The sequence below is a fragment of the Scomber scombrus genome, chromosome 2, assembly GCF_963691925.1.
Source record: "Scomber scombrus chromosome 2, fScoSco1.1, whole genome shotgun sequence".
Taxonomy (NCBI): Eukaryota; Metazoa; Chordata; class Actinopteri; order Scombriformes; family Scombridae; genus Scomber; species Scomber scombrus.
Window position 1 is genome coordinate 21,304,810 of NC_084971.1, and position 19,913 is coordinate 21,324,722.

Consider the following 19,913-nt stretch of genomic DNA (forward strand, 5'->3'; position numbering starts at 1 on the left):
CTCAAAATAATAACACATGCACAGATACCAAGCTAAAGGCACATTTCAAATCATTCCAAAATATCCCTGAATTTTTCTAAGCACAGGTTCATTATGTCAACTCACTGCAGTTGTATGATGCTAACTGAGCTGTGTCTGAGGGGGGTTTGGGGGCAGGGACACCTCTTCTTCTCTCTCTTTAAATACAGTAGCACACTTGAATGAACACCGCTGCACTATGAGCAAGTTGGTAGGTAACCCTTACATCTGAGATTCATGAGTCCTTTTCATCTGCATGCACTGAAACAGGCTGGATGTGAAGACAATGCCGGATATCAACTGACGAGGTGATTTCTGGATAAACTTTTGTCTTTTACAGTTGCTTCAGGGATGAATACTGTAAGTAGTGGATGATGATTGGCAAGTAATTCCTTGATTAACTCATCTTAATTGCAGCTACAATACTTCAGTGAAGCCATATTTGAATGATTCATTCGTTTCTTTCCTTATGGATTACATTTGGTTTTTCAGTTACCAAATAAGTCTACTTAGTCTAGGTCTGATGGACTGGTGAATAATAATATTGGGATGGTCAAAATTCAGAATCAGTAACACTGAGTTTTTGTTATTCTAATTGTAACTTGTGTACAGGACTGTGTGGTTCATTACTTTACACCAAAACATTAAATATTAGGTTAATACCTTATTTCTGCTTAACTGATTTGAATTATGGTGTAAATTAATTTAATGAAAATACATTTTAAGCTGAATTTAATAACAATGATTTAATAATAGGTTAAAGCCTTAGCTGTGTATGCAATAGTTTTTTTTTCTATCAAAAGGCTTCTCATTTGTGGTTGAAATGAGTCTAATTGTGTAAGAACATGGAAACATCTAATCTGCTAGAGCTCAGTGCTCAAGGGGGTCATGCTACAGAGCAAGAGTTCACTCTTTTGTCAGGGATGCTGACTCTCTGTTTCCATGACAATAAGTAAACACGCTGAGCTCACTGCCTTACTAGGAAACAGAAATTCCTGCAGCCCCAAAGTCACGCTTGATGATGGTGAGGTGTTAAAATGAAGTGGAACCAAGTGTGAAGAAAGGTCTGCATGGGACACAGACTCCATGGCTCTGTGCCTTTTAGTAATCCTGTGTGTCATTGAGCATCTGTAAATTAAAAATACAGCAGTCAAGTAGTTTAATATAATTTATTTAAGGTTTCAACAGCTTTCTAAATGTTCAATCTAGTGATGCATGCCACATGCCACAATCCAAATGTGTTAATGTATGTACAGTGATACATACTAGTCTCACTGCAATCTTTACTGCAATTTTAATGCTCAGAACACACACCTGCCCAGTACAAGTGCTCATGTAACTACATGACAGGACAAAGAAAGAAAACATTGCCGGTCATTATTCAGTCTGAGAGACATGAACTGTATGTGATATACGTAGCATGTGATTTTGTAAATTTGTTTAAATTTTATAAATGACAATGATTGATGATGATGTCTGATGTCTCTGCAGCCAACATGGACAAAGAATGGCTGTGTCAGTCCATGAGTTTATCATTCCTCCAGTCCGACACAACTGTTGGTCAAGATTGATTTGAGGTTTAGTTGGATATTAATGATAATTCTACAATAGATGAATATTGGACTTAGGTGATCCCCTGGTCTTTCCCACTACCGCCCCCATCAGGCAACAATATTTAGTTGTATGCAGATGGACATAAAATATATGTTAATTTAGGACACCACATGCTTTTCTCTAGCTCTACTCAGACCAAAATAATAATCTGACAGATTGCTGACCACATTCATGCTCCCACAGGCACACAATCTTCTGATTGTTTGACTATAGTGTTTCCTCAGGCGTCACACTGAATACATATATCCACAGTACTTGAGAGGTTCTAATAATAGAAAAGAATAATGAACAGTCATAATTTAACCATCTAATCACCAAAGGTATTTGCTAAATTACTCTGAACTTCAGTACAATTTAAACTGAGGTCAATGTGCCATATGAAGAACTGATCTACTTGTGCATTACAGCCTTTGACTTTTTTTGTCTCAGATAATCCATATCTATCACAAAGCTGAAAATTGGTATGTTTAAAAAATCCATACAAAAACATATAACTGTTGTATACAAAACTATAAAATGTCAACACATCAAACACATTTAAAAAAAAAAAAGGACTTACAATCAGGAAGTGGATGTATTTATAAGCTTGTCAGTCTGCAGTGTCTGCAGTGTTATGGCACCACCTTTTGGTGGATTTTGGAAACGTTAGGGTGAGGACAAAAAGGTTGCAGGTGGATTTTAGGAAATGGTGTGAGTGGGTGAAAAAAAATTGTAAACCTGAATAATGGCCTTCCAAGCTTTTGAAGGCTGCTCCTCTGATCCGAGGCAAGGTCTAATAGATCCACAATGTGTATGCATTAACAGTAACAATTTCAGCTGGGTGCTATTATTTCCTTTTACACTTTCCTACTCGTTTATGAAAATACAGTATTCAGTTCGTAAATTAATCTATTAATTTGAGCTGAATTTAATATCAGTATGGGCTAATATTATTGAATGGAAACACATTGATAGTTGTTTTGCAAAGGATCATTCAATGGATACAATAATTGTCTATGAATTTGATGGCTAATAGATTACCAGAATGATTTGGAAGAAATAATTTGCCTTTTTGATAAATGAATTCTTCTTGTAGTTAACATCAGTGATGAAACAAACACTGACTCTAATTGAGGGAGTAGGAGGCCTAGTATTTCTACTATGTATAAAACAAATTCTCACTCAGATTTAGTTCTTAAATGGAAATGCTGACCGCCACGGAGATTTGTTGCAGTGATAGATGAGAGAAAGAAACCTCACTGTATAAACAGGAGTTCGGAAAACAGCCACCCGATTGTTTTGTTTATACTCCTGGATGTGAATGCTGTTTCCCCATGATACTACATACCATTCCATTTAGAGCGATGGCAGCCCCAATGAAACTGCCAAAGCAAAGCTGCACTTCCTATTGGGGATAGGAATCATTTTAGACATTACATTACATTACATGGTAGTGTGCTACTGCTGAAATGTCTTGATCTGAGCAGTAAACATATAAATGAAATGCTAATAATTGTTGCTTTTTTGAATCATTAAATGTATTATTTACACTTCTGTTAGTCTATTGAGGCATTTGAATTGAATTGTCTTCATTGTCAATGCATTGAGGTCAATAGAGCAAAATTTAAATTTCATGTTTTTATAGCAACATATAATAGTTAAAGGATGCTGACAGGCCTCCTTCAAGGGGAAAGGGCTCTTTGCCTGAAGCTGTTTGTTTCTGTCTTAATAAAGGTATCATTGGTGACACCCAGGACACTGTGAAAGTGAATTAGAGATGGAACCAGAAGCTGAAGACCCAGAAAACAATGATAACTTGGTCCCATGGTCAGGTTCAGAAGATTCCCAAGAACTTTGTGTGTCTGATTCCTTGGCAGAGTCCTACAATGAAGATGGTGTCAGTGATGCAGAGTACCCTTTAGACCCAAAGCCTGCTCATATCCCAAAATCTGACCTAGAGTCCCTTGAGTGCCTTCAATCACAAGATTGGGAATCTGCATATGAGCAACAGTCCCTGCCTGATCTCAGCGGAAGTGAAGAGGATGTTTCATACCAAGAAGATCATGACATCTACTTTAGTGAATCAAGAGAGTCGATTACAGAGTCTCCTCACATCCAAACTTCGCCAACATCATTGTCCTCACAACCAAAGCGTCCTGACCCTGATCCTGAGCCTCACACTGGCCATATATCACGACCACACTCTCAGTCATCTTCATCCCCTCTTGCCTGTGCTGCTGATATGACCCTGGCCTTGACCCTGACCGCAGAGCAGCCCCTGGGAGCCATCAATAGGCAGGGCCAAGAATCTGGGAACAGGAGGGTTGAATCTTCAGAGGAAGGAGGGAGTAGTGAAGCACCTCCTGCTTCTGTCTTCTTTGGAATTTCAGGCGAGGGTGCTGAGCAGGCAGAGAAGTGGAACTCAGAGTCTGACACAGATCTGTGCAGACGGGACAGGCGCAGGGCAAGGTACACACGTAAGTATCTATCTTCTATCCTCACTTGTTATAATCCAGCGGACATTTGAAGCTAGTGATGCAAACTATACAGCATTTAATGCCTGCTCATTTCTAAATTTAAATAATGTATGATTTATTAATAGATAATATTTAATTTTGTAGTTGCTTTAAATGCAGCAGTTGAGCCACAGAATTTAAATTCTTGCTTTAATTTTATTTTTGATGTTGTATGAAGTAAAATATTTAATTTTATGAATACATTATTGGTGCAAAGCACATGGGGGATGGTTATTTTCATGCTGCAACGTGGGGTCTATTTGAGGTGGACTTACAGGGAGAATTCCCATGGCTTTAATAGTCAGAGCAGGATAAGAATAAAATATGACCATATGATGAGGTTGGCAGAAACAAATTTGACAGACAACAGCATGTGTCACCCTGGCCTGACACCCGATCCCCTTTCGTAATCGTAAGACTTGACTGCAATGGAAACTGAGCTCCTCACTTTCCTTGCCTCATCGACCCCCCTTAGTTAGCTGTAAGTAAATATGATGCTTTTATTAGTGTGCTTGCTTCAGCAGGGGCAACTTTAAAATTACTGTTACTTGTTATTACTGTGCTTGCCTCATATAATAATAATAATAAAATAATAATGATAATGATAGTATGGCTGGTTTCATTTAAAAACTGATCTGAAATAATATATAAGTATGTATGAAACAAACCCCAAAATGTAATTTCACTATCTGTCCCATATTTATTTGTCTTTACTGAACATTAACCAAGCACTGAATCTTCTTAAGCTTACTTTGACAGACATAATATCAGAATGAAATAATATTTTCTTACTGTTTATTTACAGCTTTGTATGTTTTCATCTTCTTCACAACTCACTTCTCTCTCTCTGTCTCTGTCTCTCTGTCTCTGTCATTCTCTCTCTCTCTCTCTCTCTCTCTCTCTCTCTCTCTCTCTCTCTCTCTCTCTCTCTCTCTCTCTCTCTCTCTCTCTCTCTCTCTCTCTCTTTCCCTTTATCTCAGGGCTCGGTCACAAGGAAAGCCAATCAGAAAGACACATCAAGGAAACAAAGTCTAAATGTAAGCGAATTGCTCGCCTTCTAACTGATGCACCCAACCCTCAAAATAAGGGAGCCTTGCTGTTTAAAAAACGTCAGCAAAGGGTCAAGAAGTACACACTTGTGAGTTACGGGACTGGTGACAACAAGCTTGACAGCCAAGACCAAATTGAAGAAGAGGCTGAAGTCAGAGCAGCTGGGTATAACTTTGTGGCAACAAGTGACTCAGAGTTAGAGGAGGAATACTCTGTTTATCACCACCAGCATAAGTTAAGTTCGAATTGGGGAAGTATTCGAGAAATGGAAGCGCTACCAGAAACACAAGGGAAGGGAGTTTTCATGTTTGCCCAACGTCGCAAACGGATGGATGACATTGTGTCAGAGCAAGAAGAACTCAGGAGTAAAGGATTACCTGAGGAAGCATTAACAGAGTCTGAGTTTACAGAAGTACAGAATATATATGACACCAGGGAACTGTATGCGCATACTGATCAAGCCACCTACATGGATGCAAATGTCAAGCAGCAGGTAGAATACCAAGAAAATATTCAACAGGTAAACCACCTATCCAATGTGCCAAGACCGTTGGTGCCAAACAGAACTGCAAGGCCCTTCCTAGGATTTCAAGATAGATCATCTGCTCCTGCTGAGCCTGGTGCAGTTTCTCCAATGCAAATGAAGCAAGAACCAAGATTCAAAGTATCTGTGCCTGTTAACACTAGCCCGCAGGTTTGGTCTCCAACTGGAGATATCATAGCCTCAAGAGATGAGCGGATATCTGTGCCAGCAATTAAGACCGGCATCCTTCCAGAGTCAAAAAGGAAAGGCATTAATAAAAAACAAGCAGCACTTAAGAAAGAATCAGATCCTCATCTTCAAAACAAAGGGGACAGGAGATCTTATATTGAGTCAGAGGAGGACTGTTTTAGTCTCGGTGCTGAAGCTTGTAACTTCATGCAACCCAGAACAATAAAACTCAAGCATCCCCCTCCAGTTGCTCCAAAACCTACCATCAACCCAAACTGCCCACCTTGGTTGAGAGGTCCTTCTAGTGAGCCCTATATCCCACCAAGAAGTCCAGTTTCAGTACCCTCTCACAGTCCTGTGGGGCCTCATAGTCAGCATTTCTTACAACAGCAAGATTGGGCTCAGCCCCAAGAGATGGCCAACCGCTGGGCACCAGATCAAGCTCAGGCAACACTTCAAACACCTGCCAGCGCCTGGACACCGGTCAACTCCTCTTCTCAGCTTCATCTTCAGCCAACCACAAATAGCTGGAGTCAACAGCCGTCACGATCCCCTGTGAGTATGCAGGCCCACAGTCCTACTTACAGCCCACATCACCCACCATCACCCACAAGGAGTAAGTCGGACACTGTGCTAAACTCGGTTGCCTCTTATCCACCACAAGCAGGGAAGTCTTATACCCATGCATCAAAAGCATCACAGGAATCTCCTAAGGGTCAAGTCTCAAACAGAGGTATTAATCGGGCTGGTGATGGGCCAACTATTGCGGGAAAAGGTGCAGAGTTGTTTGCCAGAAGACAGTCCCGTATGGAGAAGTTTGTTGTTGATGCTGAGACCGTGCAAGCTAACAAAACAAGATCCCCTTCCCCCACGCCGTCCCTACCTAACTACTGGAGGTATTCATCCAATGTTCGTGCTCCACCACCTTTATCATACAATCCTCTTCTTGCCCCTTTCTACCCTCCATCAGCATTAAAACAAGCCCCTTCCACTAGTCCCAAAATTCAGCCTAAGACCAAAGCGAAACCTAAAGCACCCCCAAAGCACCTCAACGCCTTAGATATTATGAAACATCAGCCTTATAAGTTGGACTCATCACTGTTTACGTATGATGCATTCAGTGATGCCAAAAGCCCCAGCCCTAAACCAACTCCAGCATCAAAGTTTGAGGCTGTCAAAACCTTAAAACATAGATCTGCCCCCACTTATTCTACCTATACTGCCTCTGAGATTGGTGTTGAAAACAAGTCTGAAGCCCGTGCTAAGTCCTCTGGATCGGTAAGTTCCCAAGATCTTTCTGTTGGCCAAAACGCCAGATCAGCTGAGCCCCTTGCAACTGGCAAGTCCTTGGATGAAAAGCACACTGTCACACCTGCTTTCCTTCACATAAGCAACAAGCTAGTACCGAGCGCTCGACCTGCAAGCTCAACCTCACAGCATTCATCTACTGGTGACAGCTTAGCTTCAGCTTATTCTCCTGCATCTCTTATTGCTAGGGGCGCACTTCAAATGGCTCCTTGGCCAAAGTTTTCTGCTAAGAAGCCAGCAGTGACAGGCAAACACTGGAAGCCTGTTGCTATGATTCATTAGTTATAACACTGTATATATGGTCATGCTTAGGTTTAGTCAACACAGACATTAGCTGACAATTACATCTTCAACTTGGTGGCATTTAGAAAATGTCTTACTTGACAAAAGAAATATAGAGAGACTTTTGCACTGTCTAAACGTGGGACACAGCATGCTGCTTTGTGGATATATTTAGCTGGCAATGCAGAAAAACATAAAAAGCAGTTGAATGTACAAAGCTACTGTAGCTTTAAACATATAAATTTTGCACATTACATCATCTTCCTGAAACTTCAGAGTTGCATGTGTGCTTCAAACAGGAAAAGTGAGAGTAAATAATGTTGAGTGATTCACAGGAAGTGCTTTTACATGTGCAATAATGTGTGCAGGGAGCCTTTAGTATTTTGTTGTCGTTTTTTTTAATGAGATCACATGCATATTTATCTGTAGTAAACTCCAAGAATATAAAAATCCATAACATTTAATACACTTTAATCAAATATATAAATAAACGTCATAATTATGTCCTCTGGGATACCAGTAAATCATGTATTTACTCATAATTTAGTGTGTTTGGGGAGAAACTGTAAATGCACTTCTTTTTTTGGATGCATACTATTTGCAATTCCTTCAGTCTCATTCCTCACAACAACTAAAAGCATTAATGGTAGTTGTGATAATTTAACCCTGATTACTTTAAATGTTTTTTATTTATTTATATGGATATATTTTTTTCAGTTATGGCCAGTTATTTAACTGTCTGTAAAGTCATTAGGCATTCTGTATCCTCATTTTTGATGTAAAACATGACAAAGTTATCACCGATATTTGAGTATTCTTCTATTGATATTGACATATTAACAATAGCAACTCAAAATGAAAATAGGAAACAATTGTCTTCTTTTTCTTTGTCTCTGTCTTTACTGCACATCTTGAACTCAGCATAGTCATGCTATTAAATTTCTCTTTCCTCCTTCTTGTGTATATGTGTGTCATGAGCTTTTTTTCTCTTTTCCTGAATGACTGCAGCACTACTTTTTCCTCTTACATCTTGCTCACTGTCTCACACTTAAAAGCTTTCATACACACAATGTATTCTTATTTGTGGCACCTTCAGCAGTATTAGTCTTCTAAGATCCAGCACATTATTGGCTATTTTCAAACATTTTAAATTAATATTAATATAAAATGTTGCATTGCTGAAGGTCAACAATGGCACTGATCTGTATCTTTTTCAATGTGCCTGAACTGATGAGTATGTTCGTTTTCACAACTTATCCATCAGTACAGCTTTAGATCTGAATGTGAAAAGTTTGGAACTATGAAATCGACCACAAAAATATTTCCTACATGCATTTGTTTCAAGGTACTGGTTGCTTATTAAAGGGAAAATCCATCACAAATCAGGATTTACATTGTTTCTATTGCTAATGATTGTGGACAGGAAGTCATTATAACAGACAATTCTTTGCATAAGCTGAAAATCATAGCATCAATAAGTGAAATCGTGTCATTAGGTGACTAATTTTTAAATTCACTGACACCAGATAAGAGCCTATAGTGATTGATAACATGGCTTTACAGAGTTAATGTTAAGTTCAGTTCAGAGCTTTATTGTCCCTCGAGGGGAAACTTGGGGGATGATAAAGCTCTGAACTGAACTGAACATTAACTCTGTAAAGCCATGTTATCAATCACTATAGTCTCTTATTTAGTGTCAGTGAATTTAAAAAAAATGTTGGTGATATTACTTCCAGATTAGGCTTATTTAAGGTTTTCAGTTGTAAAACATTATTTTAACACAGTTAAATCTCCATTAGTGCTCTCTCATTGTTCTCAGAGTTGTTCTGAAATTTGCTTTTAATGCCTATCTCAGTGGTTCACTGCAATTTTACCAAATTGGGGGTCTATGTCAGCCTTGAATGTCACATGCAAATGTTTTCCAAAATGTCATCTTATATTGAAAAAGACTAGCTGTATTCTGCTTGTGTTTTTTTAGTCTGGTCAACAGTTCTCTATGTCACCGAGCTACACCCACAACTAGTGATACATATTTCAGAATGATAACATAAGTTTCCCAAAGTTTCTCTGCTTGCCTGGGAAACATCAACAATATTGAATTTGGTCTAAAAATATTCTATAGCTTTCTTAGTGGAGCAGCATTAGTCAAATATGCCAATGTTAGCTCTGACAACGAGCTAGCTACTGGCTAATGTCATGCTGTTAAAATGTTTAGACTTCATGGTCAAAAAGAAACATAATGTTAAATTACAGGGACTTTCTTGGTTGTTGACTCTTCTTGTATTTGAGTTTGTGTTTATCATTAGGTTAGCTTTAAAGAAATGTTAACGACTGATGGTCTCACACTCATTTGTTAGAGGAGTTAATAATTGTCATTGTTTCAAGTGAAACTTTGTCAAATAGTCTGTATAACAATGGCCTATGAGATGAGATAAGGCTGCAGTTCAGGTCAGATAAGCCATACAACAGCTGTTTTTTGGCTGAGAACTTACGATACATAATATACAGTGCATTTTTGGTCAGATTTTCATACATTATTCCAATAGTAAATGCCCTCCAGATGAGTGGTAAATCCACCCACATAATTTCACTTCTTTTGGCAGATTAGACGGCTTGGAGTTTGGTGACCAACCTCATGTAATTCTCAGTAGCCTATAGCTTCACCGGTTTTTAACTTGAGAAGAGGTATAATCAGCCAGAATAAGGGAAAAAAACCTGCATGGGTATTTAAAAATAAAAAATGTTCAATCCAGGTTGAAATTTTGTGAAGCAGCCCTTTAAGGAGACTAGTTCACATTGATAACATTATGTGAATTCTGTTTTTGGCTGGATTTTCCCTTTAAGGAGAGTAAAACAAGGACATGGTCATAATGATATAGTTCCAAACAAACTGTAATAATCATTTATATGTTTTTGATGTATTCTGTTTTTATTTCACATTTCATGAACCAACAGCAGGTAAGTTCTGAAATGTTCATCAGTTATAATCAATATTTGGTGATCGTACACATTGTTACCCTTATACATTTACATCAATAAAACTTCTTATTGGATATTAAGGATAACCCAATTCACTAATTGGACTACACACTAACCCTAACCCAAGTTCTTTTAAAAGAGATTGCATTTGTTTACACCCCTTTTTTCACTAAAACTTATCATTCAATTCTAAATAAAACATGACTGTCATAAAACATATAATTATTAGTTGTCCATGAAGCCAGTGGATGGCAGCAAAGTCTGCAACACTGCTCACACTTGTCAACAAATAATGTGCTTTTGTTTCAGGGATTTGGCAGAAGCCGCTCCCTAAGCCTGCCGAGGCAGCTGAGTTCTGTGTCTTTCCCCTGGACATATGTCACCTGTGAGCACACCTGGAGGCCGGCCATCTTATTTACCTACACAGCGACAGACATCCTTTCAAGAAAAAGCCTACAAGCCGCTATCACCCTGGGAGGCAGCATCCAGAAGCCCCCTTGGTTCAGTGGACGAAGCCTTTTTGTTCCAAAGCCTCCCGTCATCGGTCGCCTCTAATGTCAAGGCTGCAGGGCACCGCAGGTCTCTGCCAGAGCCTCCGGATGAGTGGAAGCGCAGGGTGTCTCTTGATCCTGCACCTGTCAGTAAGGGTCATTATCATGCTGCCCCAGCTTTCCAGGTGCCGTCCATAAGCAGGACATTTTCATCCGAGAAACCAGTTTTCTATGGGCCTCCCTTCAGACAAGCCCAGCCTCTAAGGCCTGCCAGTAGGGCCAGTATTGGATATATGGGACAAGGCCCCAGTCAAACACAGTACTCTCCCATGTATAGTGGAGTACAGAGAAGTTAATACAACTGATTAAGCCAGAAATGATAAAGAGAGATATACATCCATGTAGACATACATGGTATATAATGGCAATGCAAAGTACACTTGGGGAACACAAAATTAACTTTGTGTTCAAGACACAGCGTTGAATTAGAAAGTTGTTGATGTGTGTTTGTTCAAACATATCTAGTAAGTCTGAGATTTATATTTAATTGGAGTGATGGGGTCTCACAAAAAAAAACATGCTATCCTCATTGTATGTGTGGTCACTTGATTTGAAAAACACAACCTACTGTAGCAATTGTGCTGTGTTGATGATGAGATATGCGAAGCATTAATGAGAGATTTTGCAATCGTGTCTGGTGATCATTTCAGAATAATTATGTTTTACTAGTTTTTACAGACTTATTTAAGACAGACGGTGAGTTCTACAGACATGATTTAAGTCAAACTGTTATTAAGATGAGATTTAGCAGTTAAACTGAACGTGTAAAAGATCTATGAAGTATATGGATCAAAGATTGATATATATCCATCAGTGGTAGGGTGTTGTCACTGAAAATCCTTGTATTTTTGATAATGTTGGTTTGGGAAAGTTGATGAGAAATGAGGCACATGTGTGGCTTTTCACTCAAATATTTAGCTTTAAAACTCACTTTGACTTTGTGTTCACTTGTTCAAGTTGAGGTTCTGTTAATTCATTGATATATCATTCTTTTATACAGAAATAACCATTGCAGATGTCACTTGCCCCTGTATGTCATTTCTCTTGTTGCTGTGGTGATAGCAGGTATATTGAAGGAGTGAACATTTTAATTAACTTCTACCAGTTTCTAGTGACTGCCAGTTACACACATTTTATGTATATCTTTCGGTAAAACAGCACTGATTGCCAGTGTTGTGATATGATAGTTAAATTTGAACAAAGCAATATTTTAAAAATGGATACATGCATCTACAACTATTATTATACTGTATATATTCAAGTTAAGAGCAAAAAATGTTGCATACATGTGTACATGCATTATCTTTCCTCATGCACTGATATGTGACTATATATGACTGATATATGTTTATGACCTACAAGGTTGTTTTTTTTAAGAAATGAGCTGTTACTCTGTTTGAAGTTTTTCTTGAGTAAAATATTAAGTTGTGGCACTTTTTAAACACACACTAAAAATTAAAAGATATGAAAATGCATTAATGTCTTAAGAAGTGGAGTTTTTTCTCACTTGATTTATATACTTACACATCATGCTGTAAACTGAGAAGTGTGTATATTTAGCGCAGATGAAAATGGCTTTGTTTCATTCTATGATCATGTGTTCAATTTATTTGTTTATTCAAGATGAAAATGTATTGATGGTATAGAAATACGACATATGTAGTTAATGCTAGTTTAATGACAGTACTTTTTTTTTTAATTAAAGAGAAAAGTTAAGAAAATTACGATTAGGTTTAATACAAATCTTACTTTCATGCAGAGTATTTTTACAGTATATGTATTTGTTCCATGTATTACACAATAATTTAAGTGTATAGTCTGGCAAGTATAACAACATGCTTATAACCTTGATGTTGCTTTATTTTAAAAAATGGTGGACCACCATCCAAAGCATGAGGCCATACTTTTGTTTAGCTCCCCTCCTTTGTCTGTATATAATTATCCAGGCTCAGTAATCACACATACAGTAATGACAATAATAGAATTCAGTTTGTAGAGACAAGTACACAAGTCACAGCTGTGCTCAGTATTACCAACCTCCCAGACTTGAAGAAGGCACGGTGCCCCGGAATCACTGAGCAAGTGTGTTGTCCATCCTCTCTCCCCCCCCCCCTTTTCTCTTCTCTTTCCTCCTTTCTCTCTCTCTCCTCTCTCTCTCTCTCTCTCTCTCTCTCTCTCTCTCTCTTCTCTCTCATCGATCTCTCATCTCTCTCACATCTCTCTCCTCTCTCTTCTCTCTCTCTCTCTCTCTCTCTCTCTCTCTCTCTCTCTCTCTCTCTCTCTCTTCTCCTCTCTCTCTCTCTCTTCTCTCTCTCTCTCTCTCTCTCTCTCTCTCTCCCTCTCTCTCTCTCTCTCTCTCTCTCTCTCTCTCTCTGCTAGCTATCCTTACCCCATGGTGTTTGAGAGGGGGTTTTGAGTGTTTGACAGGTTAAATTTAGCCTATTGATGTAAGCTGCATTCCATTCACAACAGACACAGAGACACACGCTCACAGTTTGGCTTTAGTGTCCAGGAGTGTGAAGATCAGGAAGATCAAACCATCTACTGTGGGTTGACCCCTGAGCCTCCGTGCTTCCCCTCAAGGATACAGGTTGCAACTCGGGGACACCATCACAGGTATAGACAAGCCTCGTCAAGGTGTGTTTTGTAAATAATTTTGATATATTTTAATTTAATCAGTGTTGCTTTAGTTTTGTACTATGAAAAATAGTATCGGCTGCATCAAAGGCATTAGAGTCATTTTCTTTTGACCTAATTGATATTTAATACATGCCAAATTATCACTTAATTTGATATTTTTCCATCATAATTGTATTGTTCTTCTTTCTCTTTGTTTCGTGTGAATTTTTTTTTCAAAATTATCACAAATACTGTTGCTGCCACGTCAGCAGATGGGCACAATAGAGTTAATGAACATCTAAGATTTGTTTTCTCTTTAAAAGAGGTAGAGTCATAATCTTACTGATTTCTTGTTGTTCCCTTGACAAAAAAGTAAAAACTACACATGTGATTATGCAAGCTACTACTACTAATAGTGGTAGAAAGTTATTTGTTTGAGCTCTTTTTGTGTGTTATGTCGGATATTTGTTGTGTCCAGCTACACATAAAAAGCTAAGGACATAATATTCTCCCTTGACCTTTACGCAGGCGATTTATCTTGTGGTAACATTAAGGGAGATGCCACTAACATTAGCTCACATATTCAAAAACTGGTCCAGTGACATGCACAGATTTAAGAATTATGTGTGCTGTTCCATCGTTGGTACAATGGGGCCTTAGGATTATGCAACACATTGTAATCTGCTAAATAAAACCTCCACAGAGACGATTATAACACGACAAACACTAACACTGCAGATTGGTTTAAGAGGGCACCTACCAGCTCATCTTCAAATTCTAACACATACAGACAGCAAATGGGAGAGTTTTTAGACTCAAAGACAGTATGTGTATTGTATATTTTGTATCATGTAACAAAAAAGATTAGGATGATAAATACTATCACAGGAAAGTAATTCTGTATATGCTGAATTTAACTATCTTTGTCATCTTTTCAATATTTCTGTTTCATATTGACAATAGCACAATATTACAAATTCAGTACTGATGAAAGTTATCCTTGTACTCAACAAACACTCTTCAGTCCAGTTTCTCAGACATAGATTAAGACTAGTCCGAGACTAAAGACAAGATTCTGTGGAAATATAGAGAAACAACTCTAATCTTGGACTAGACTTAATCTCTGTCCAGGAAATCGGCTGTTAATGTTTATTTTTATCACAAGAAATGGGCGAGCACTGCTTTAATGTCGTCACAGTAATTGGAATATGAGTTGGGAAGAACAACTACATCCTGTGTCCTGTATGTGTTTCCAGTACTCCTGCGTTCTGCCAACCTTGCCAAAGCCACAATGTCACAATTCTGTACAATGCCAACTGGAGAGAGGAAGAAGCGTGCAGCAGCTATTTGTCGAGAGGTCCACGGTACCAATGGTATGATGTAGAGCCGAGGCTCAGTGGACAAACACACTGCTGCAAAAGAATATCCATTTTGATCTGAGTTCAAAATGTCAGGGCTGCTCTCCAGCGCTCGCCACAAATAAGCTAATGGGATGATTTACTACCTATAGTGGCTAATCCTTTGTCGTTGTCCTTTTCAAAAAGGCTATTTTTGGGTGGGTGGGTAGGTGGGCGTGAGAGGGGAGGGAAGTTGTGTGGGCCAACTATGTAGCTGTTTGGATAATGTGAAGGTCTGTGACAGCTGGGGTACATTCCGTCACTACTGGCGGATGAGGAAGCATCATGTACATCCAAAACTAATTCTCAAGTACAATGATAACTAATTTTCCATGAACAGGGATTATAAAATGGAAAATATGAATTTTGTGACACCCCTGATGACAACTATGGACCCCCCCCCCACCTCTATGCATGCTGAACTGACAAGATGGGAGACGTTTCTGAGTTTATATTTATACTGTTTATCCAGAACTAAAACCAGGACTAGATTAACCCACTAGGGGGTCACTGGAAATAAAAAGGGCTGTCAGATTTTGTGCCCCCCATCCAATTCCCAAGTCAGTTAATTCTAATTTGATCATGCACATTTTTTCAAAAGAGTATGCAGCATGTAAGCATAATAGTTACTGATGCATTTGAAGAATTTAAAGACATTTTAAGTCAAGGCCTCTCTACAAGATGTCCAGTGGTCAGCATTAAGTTTCAACCATGGGTCAATTTTATTCAGCATTGTTCATTCATGTATATTTTAGGCATGTATGTTTTCAATGTTTTTTTCTTTCAGTTCATTTTAGAGTCACATTTATGAAACTGTTTGTTTTAAGTTGTCATAGAAATCATTTTGCAAAAAGACTCATATAGGATATCTAGACATGCTAAAAAGGTGGTTTTCAGGTTTCATTAATAGTTGAATGAAAGTACTGTTGTTGTTGTTGTTGTTGTTGTTAATGTTGTTGTTGTTGTTGTTGTTGTTGTTCCCTCAAAAAGAATTTATGAGCACACCATCTCTGTTAGACTGCCACCTGTTTGCATTTGTATGAGATGCTCAGCGTTTGCACGTGTCTCTTCATGTGGAGGTATTATTAGATGATACACATTCGCATTTGTTGGGGTTTACTTGAGCTTCATATTTATAGTTATCTACAGTATATTAATGAAGAATGGAAGTTTCTTATTATCAAAGCAAAAAGCTTGTTTGCTACTTCTCACCTACCACTGTGTTAAAAAGCAGAAGCCACCTTAAGATGCTCATAACTTTATTTTATATGCTTTTAGTATATTACCAAGCACATTTGCAATTAATCAAATTACCATAATAACCACATCATCCAACCTGGGCCAACTTTGCCAACTCTGTAACATCAAGTTTTTTACTTAACTATTCTTCTTAGAAAATGTGCCTTTACAGAATAATACATGTTGTCAGAAGTACATGTTTTACAAAATGTTGTTATGCAACATCCAATATACTAATATTTATCACTGTCTATAAAAGCTTCAACTTATACAAATGTTTTTTCCTTTACTTCTTTTTGTTTTTGTTGTTGCCTGACAGGGGACGTCATGGATCTGGGAAAAAAGCTCAGCACTCCTAAAGACATTATGTTTGAGGAGTTGTCGTTGCTTTCCAACAGAGGTTCCCGGCTTTTCAAAATGCGTCAGAGGAGATCTGAAAAATACACATTTGAAAGTATCCAAAATGAAGCAAATGCACAGCTAAATGTAAGTCAGCTTATATGGAAGTGTCATTTCAGAAATTAAATGACGCTTCAAATTTATCAGAAAATGTGCTCTTGGAAAAAGTGTTACAACACATGGATAACAGAGACATGTGCCTCGTGCCTTTTACATCCACCAGCCAAATAATTTAAGAGGCTGCTCAGGCACTTTGCTGAGGACCTGCTCACTGTTTATCAGTTCCTGTTGATATGTGTGTGCTTGTGTGTGTGCGTGTGTGTGCGTGTGTGCGTGCATGCGTGCGTGTGTGCGTGCGTGCGTGCATGCGTGTGTCTGTGTCTGTGTGTCTGTGCATTGTTCTTCCTGCACCTTTGTATCAGCGTGCATGGTAGACAAGAGCAGTTGAACTTTGCATTTGTTGCACAATTGATTTTTCAACTAAACTGATGACTTGTATTGTGCTTTATTCTATTTTGCAGAATGATATTTTACCAGAGAACATGCACACTGTTGAAATTAAAGTGGATGCACCAGCCGAAGGAAACACTGTTAATCAAGACAGCACAGTTTCAGGTAATGATGCTGTTCAGTAGTGTCGAGTCCAACATGGAATTTTCATTAATCAATCTATTGTTAATAAATGTGCTAACATTGGCACTGTGAATATTTGGTCACTGAAAATCCATGTTGACCATTTCTTCAACCATCAAAGTGTTCTACATTATGCTAAAAATAAGTCTGCTGCACAGTCAAATAAGAGCTACTGGTTATGTAATTCTGTCATAATAAAGACAACATACTGTGCAGTTATAACAGCTGGTTTTATAGCAACTGATTTGAGTAGTCTGATACTATAGTATGTATATCATATAATACAGTGTATATCCAATTATTAAAAATTATGAAATACACATTTTGAGCAGCTTTAAATGTATTCTTTTGTATTTTGTCATTAATTTTTTTTTTAAATAGCTAACAAAGCCCTGTGCTTATTTTAAAACACTCCTGTGGTGACATCATGTTTCTATATCTATGTGCCATCCCATGTCGACACATTATATGATGAGTGCACACTTCAAGTATGTGCTATTTTAGGCCTCACATAGTAATGATGGACAACTCAGTCTGCCTGTGTTAAGTGTTCTCTAAGCACTGTCTCTATTCATAATCCTATCCTCTCTAAATCTTTAGCCGAACTGCAAACCAAACTGCCAGATCATTATAAAGCAATGTTGAGACACTCCTCCACAACATGCTGATATTTATCCTTTGTGCGCCTCATTGTTTTTTGTCTGCTCCTTGACAGACACGACTGCAGAGAAGATGCATAAATGCTACAACTCTCCATGGGCAGAGGCCATGCTCAGTGATCCAGACCTCGCTGAAACTCTCAATCTGAGAATGCCTGTACTGGACCCAAGGCCAGACCTCCCTGAGTATAAAAGCTTTAACCGGTGAGAAAACTACTTTATGAGTCTATTTAATAGTACAGAGTTCAGAAAGAATGTGATTCACACTTCTAAAACTACACTATCTGAATTACAGGGTTGCCACTCCGTATGGTGGCTTTGAAAAAACTCCTAGAGGCATCACATTCAAACTCCCTCCTGTGGACCTGAACCCACCAGGGTACCCTGAGCTCCAGGATCAAGGAATGAAGCGCCCTACCTTCAACAGGACAGCCCAGGGATGGATATCTGAGGGCACCCATCTGATCCTTCCCACTGTTACACTGGAGCCCATCCAGTCCCAGAGTCTGATGACCTGTAAAGGGCCGAGCAGTCAATAGTAGTGCAGTTGCAATTCCTTACCAATATTTTGGATGTTTCCCAATCAACGGACAACAAAATGTGTCATGCATCTATTCTGCAGTTGGCCATTACTGTCTGTTTGCTGTACACTGAAAAAAAACTGTATCCAAAGAAAATGTAAATAACAAAATGAATGTGCTACAAATAATTCAAGAATTTCCACTTATACTGACAAAAAACTGTACATTTTATAAATGTTCAAATTAATTGATGAATATGTGATGTAAATAAAGAATGCAACTTATTTATTAATGTCACACAATCAAAACTGGAACATACAGTAAGTTATACTTAGTTTTTATTCGTTGTAGTTCTTCAATTATATCCACAGTAAAGAATGATATTACAGAAATATACAAAAATAATGGATTATGTTCATTGATATTTATTTATCATCATATATAAAGATCTAATCTAAATGAAATGGTGTTAGAATAATACATATGAAAATAAAATAATTGAAGTGAGTGCTCTGTTTTATATCCAGGTCCTGTCCACAGAGGGTTTATTGTTGAGTGTTGAAGAAGAAGAAATAATTTCACACAAAAAAATTATGAAACACTTTATTTTGAGAAAATAACAGAGGTCACATCAGTCGAGGTGGAAGATTAAGGATTCTGGGGTCTAACCACTTACAGAGAGCAGATTTTTGGTTATAATGGCATTTTGATGGACTTCAAAATACTTTTTGCATGAATTTGTTTCTCTGTACTTTAATGTTTTTAACTTCTAATTCAGTTTAAATGTATCTGACTTCTTGCACACACTCATGCACATTTTAGTAGTATTTATCCTACTGCGTTTAATAACTTACTTAAATCATAACATGTTTGTGCTACTTAACTGCACATTTACAATGTCTGCTTTTGAGACAGCTGGAAAACAGAGCGAGGAGACACCAGAGATTTCCTCCAGGATTTTGTGAGCAAACTTGTTGCATGATTATCATTTCTTCAAAACCAAGAAATGCAAAGATTTTGCATACCATTCACAGTGTGGTCACCAGTCATGTACAGTATGTAGGCAATAGTTAGCAACTTCTATTTTTGCTTCTTCAGCTGTTTAGTGTTATCTTGATAAGAATGATCACTTTAATGATTTAATGAGATTGTAACTGGGTTTTTTTTTAGCTCACACCCATCCCCCAAAATATGATGAGCTGTTAAATGTATTGAGACAAAAGTGTGAGAGAATCTGACTTAGTTTGGTTATCTGCTCTTTTACGAGGTATGAACACCAGCTGAACCCCCAGTAACTCCAGCTTCTCTTTTATATCAGCTGGATCCTACATTTCAAGAGGCATTTATTAGTGTTTGATATTCAGTTATCCCGCGAGAGATTAACACCTGGTTCATAAAGTAGCCAAACATTTACATTTGAATTACAAGGCGTAGTAA

At 38.1% G+C, this 19,913-nt stretch overlaps 2 protein-coding genes across 2 annotated transcripts; both read left to right on the plus strand.

Annotated features, from left to right (window-relative positions):
• Positions 1–3,388: 3,388 nt before the first annotated feature.
• Positions 3,389–8,434, plus strand: synpo2b (synaptopodin 2b). The gene is made up of 2 exons (XM_062433063.1): positions 3,389–4,088; positions 5,108–8,434. Exons 1-2 carry the CDS (start codon positions 3,389–3,391, stop codon positions 7,477–7,479), a joined length of 3,072 nt encoding a protein of 1,023 aa, XP_062289047.1. The 3' UTR covers positions 7,480–8,434.
• Positions 8,435–16,583: 8,149 nt separating this feature from the next.
• Positions 16,584–18,795, plus strand: myoz2b (myozenin 2b). The gene is given in 5 exon segments (XM_062437527.1): positions 16,584–16,750; positions 17,185–17,278; positions 18,012–18,159; positions 18,251–18,447; positions 18,450–18,795. Coding segments are annotated over 5 exon segments (624 nt in total). The 5' UTR covers positions 16,584–16,591; the 3' UTR covers positions 18,476–18,795.
• The last annotated feature ends 1,118 nt before the right edge of the window (positions 18,796–19,913 follow it).

Excerpts from the sequence above, each read along its gene's own strand:
- synpo2b (XM_062433063.1), top strand. The coding sequence starts at position 3,389 with ATGGAACCAGAAGCTGAAGACCCAGAAAACAATGATAACTTGGTCCCA. Across the intron at positions 4,089-5,107 it reads GCGCAGGGCAAGGTACACAC|GGCTCGGTCACAAGGAAAGC; the intron begins GTAAGTATCTAT and ends CCTTTATCTCAG.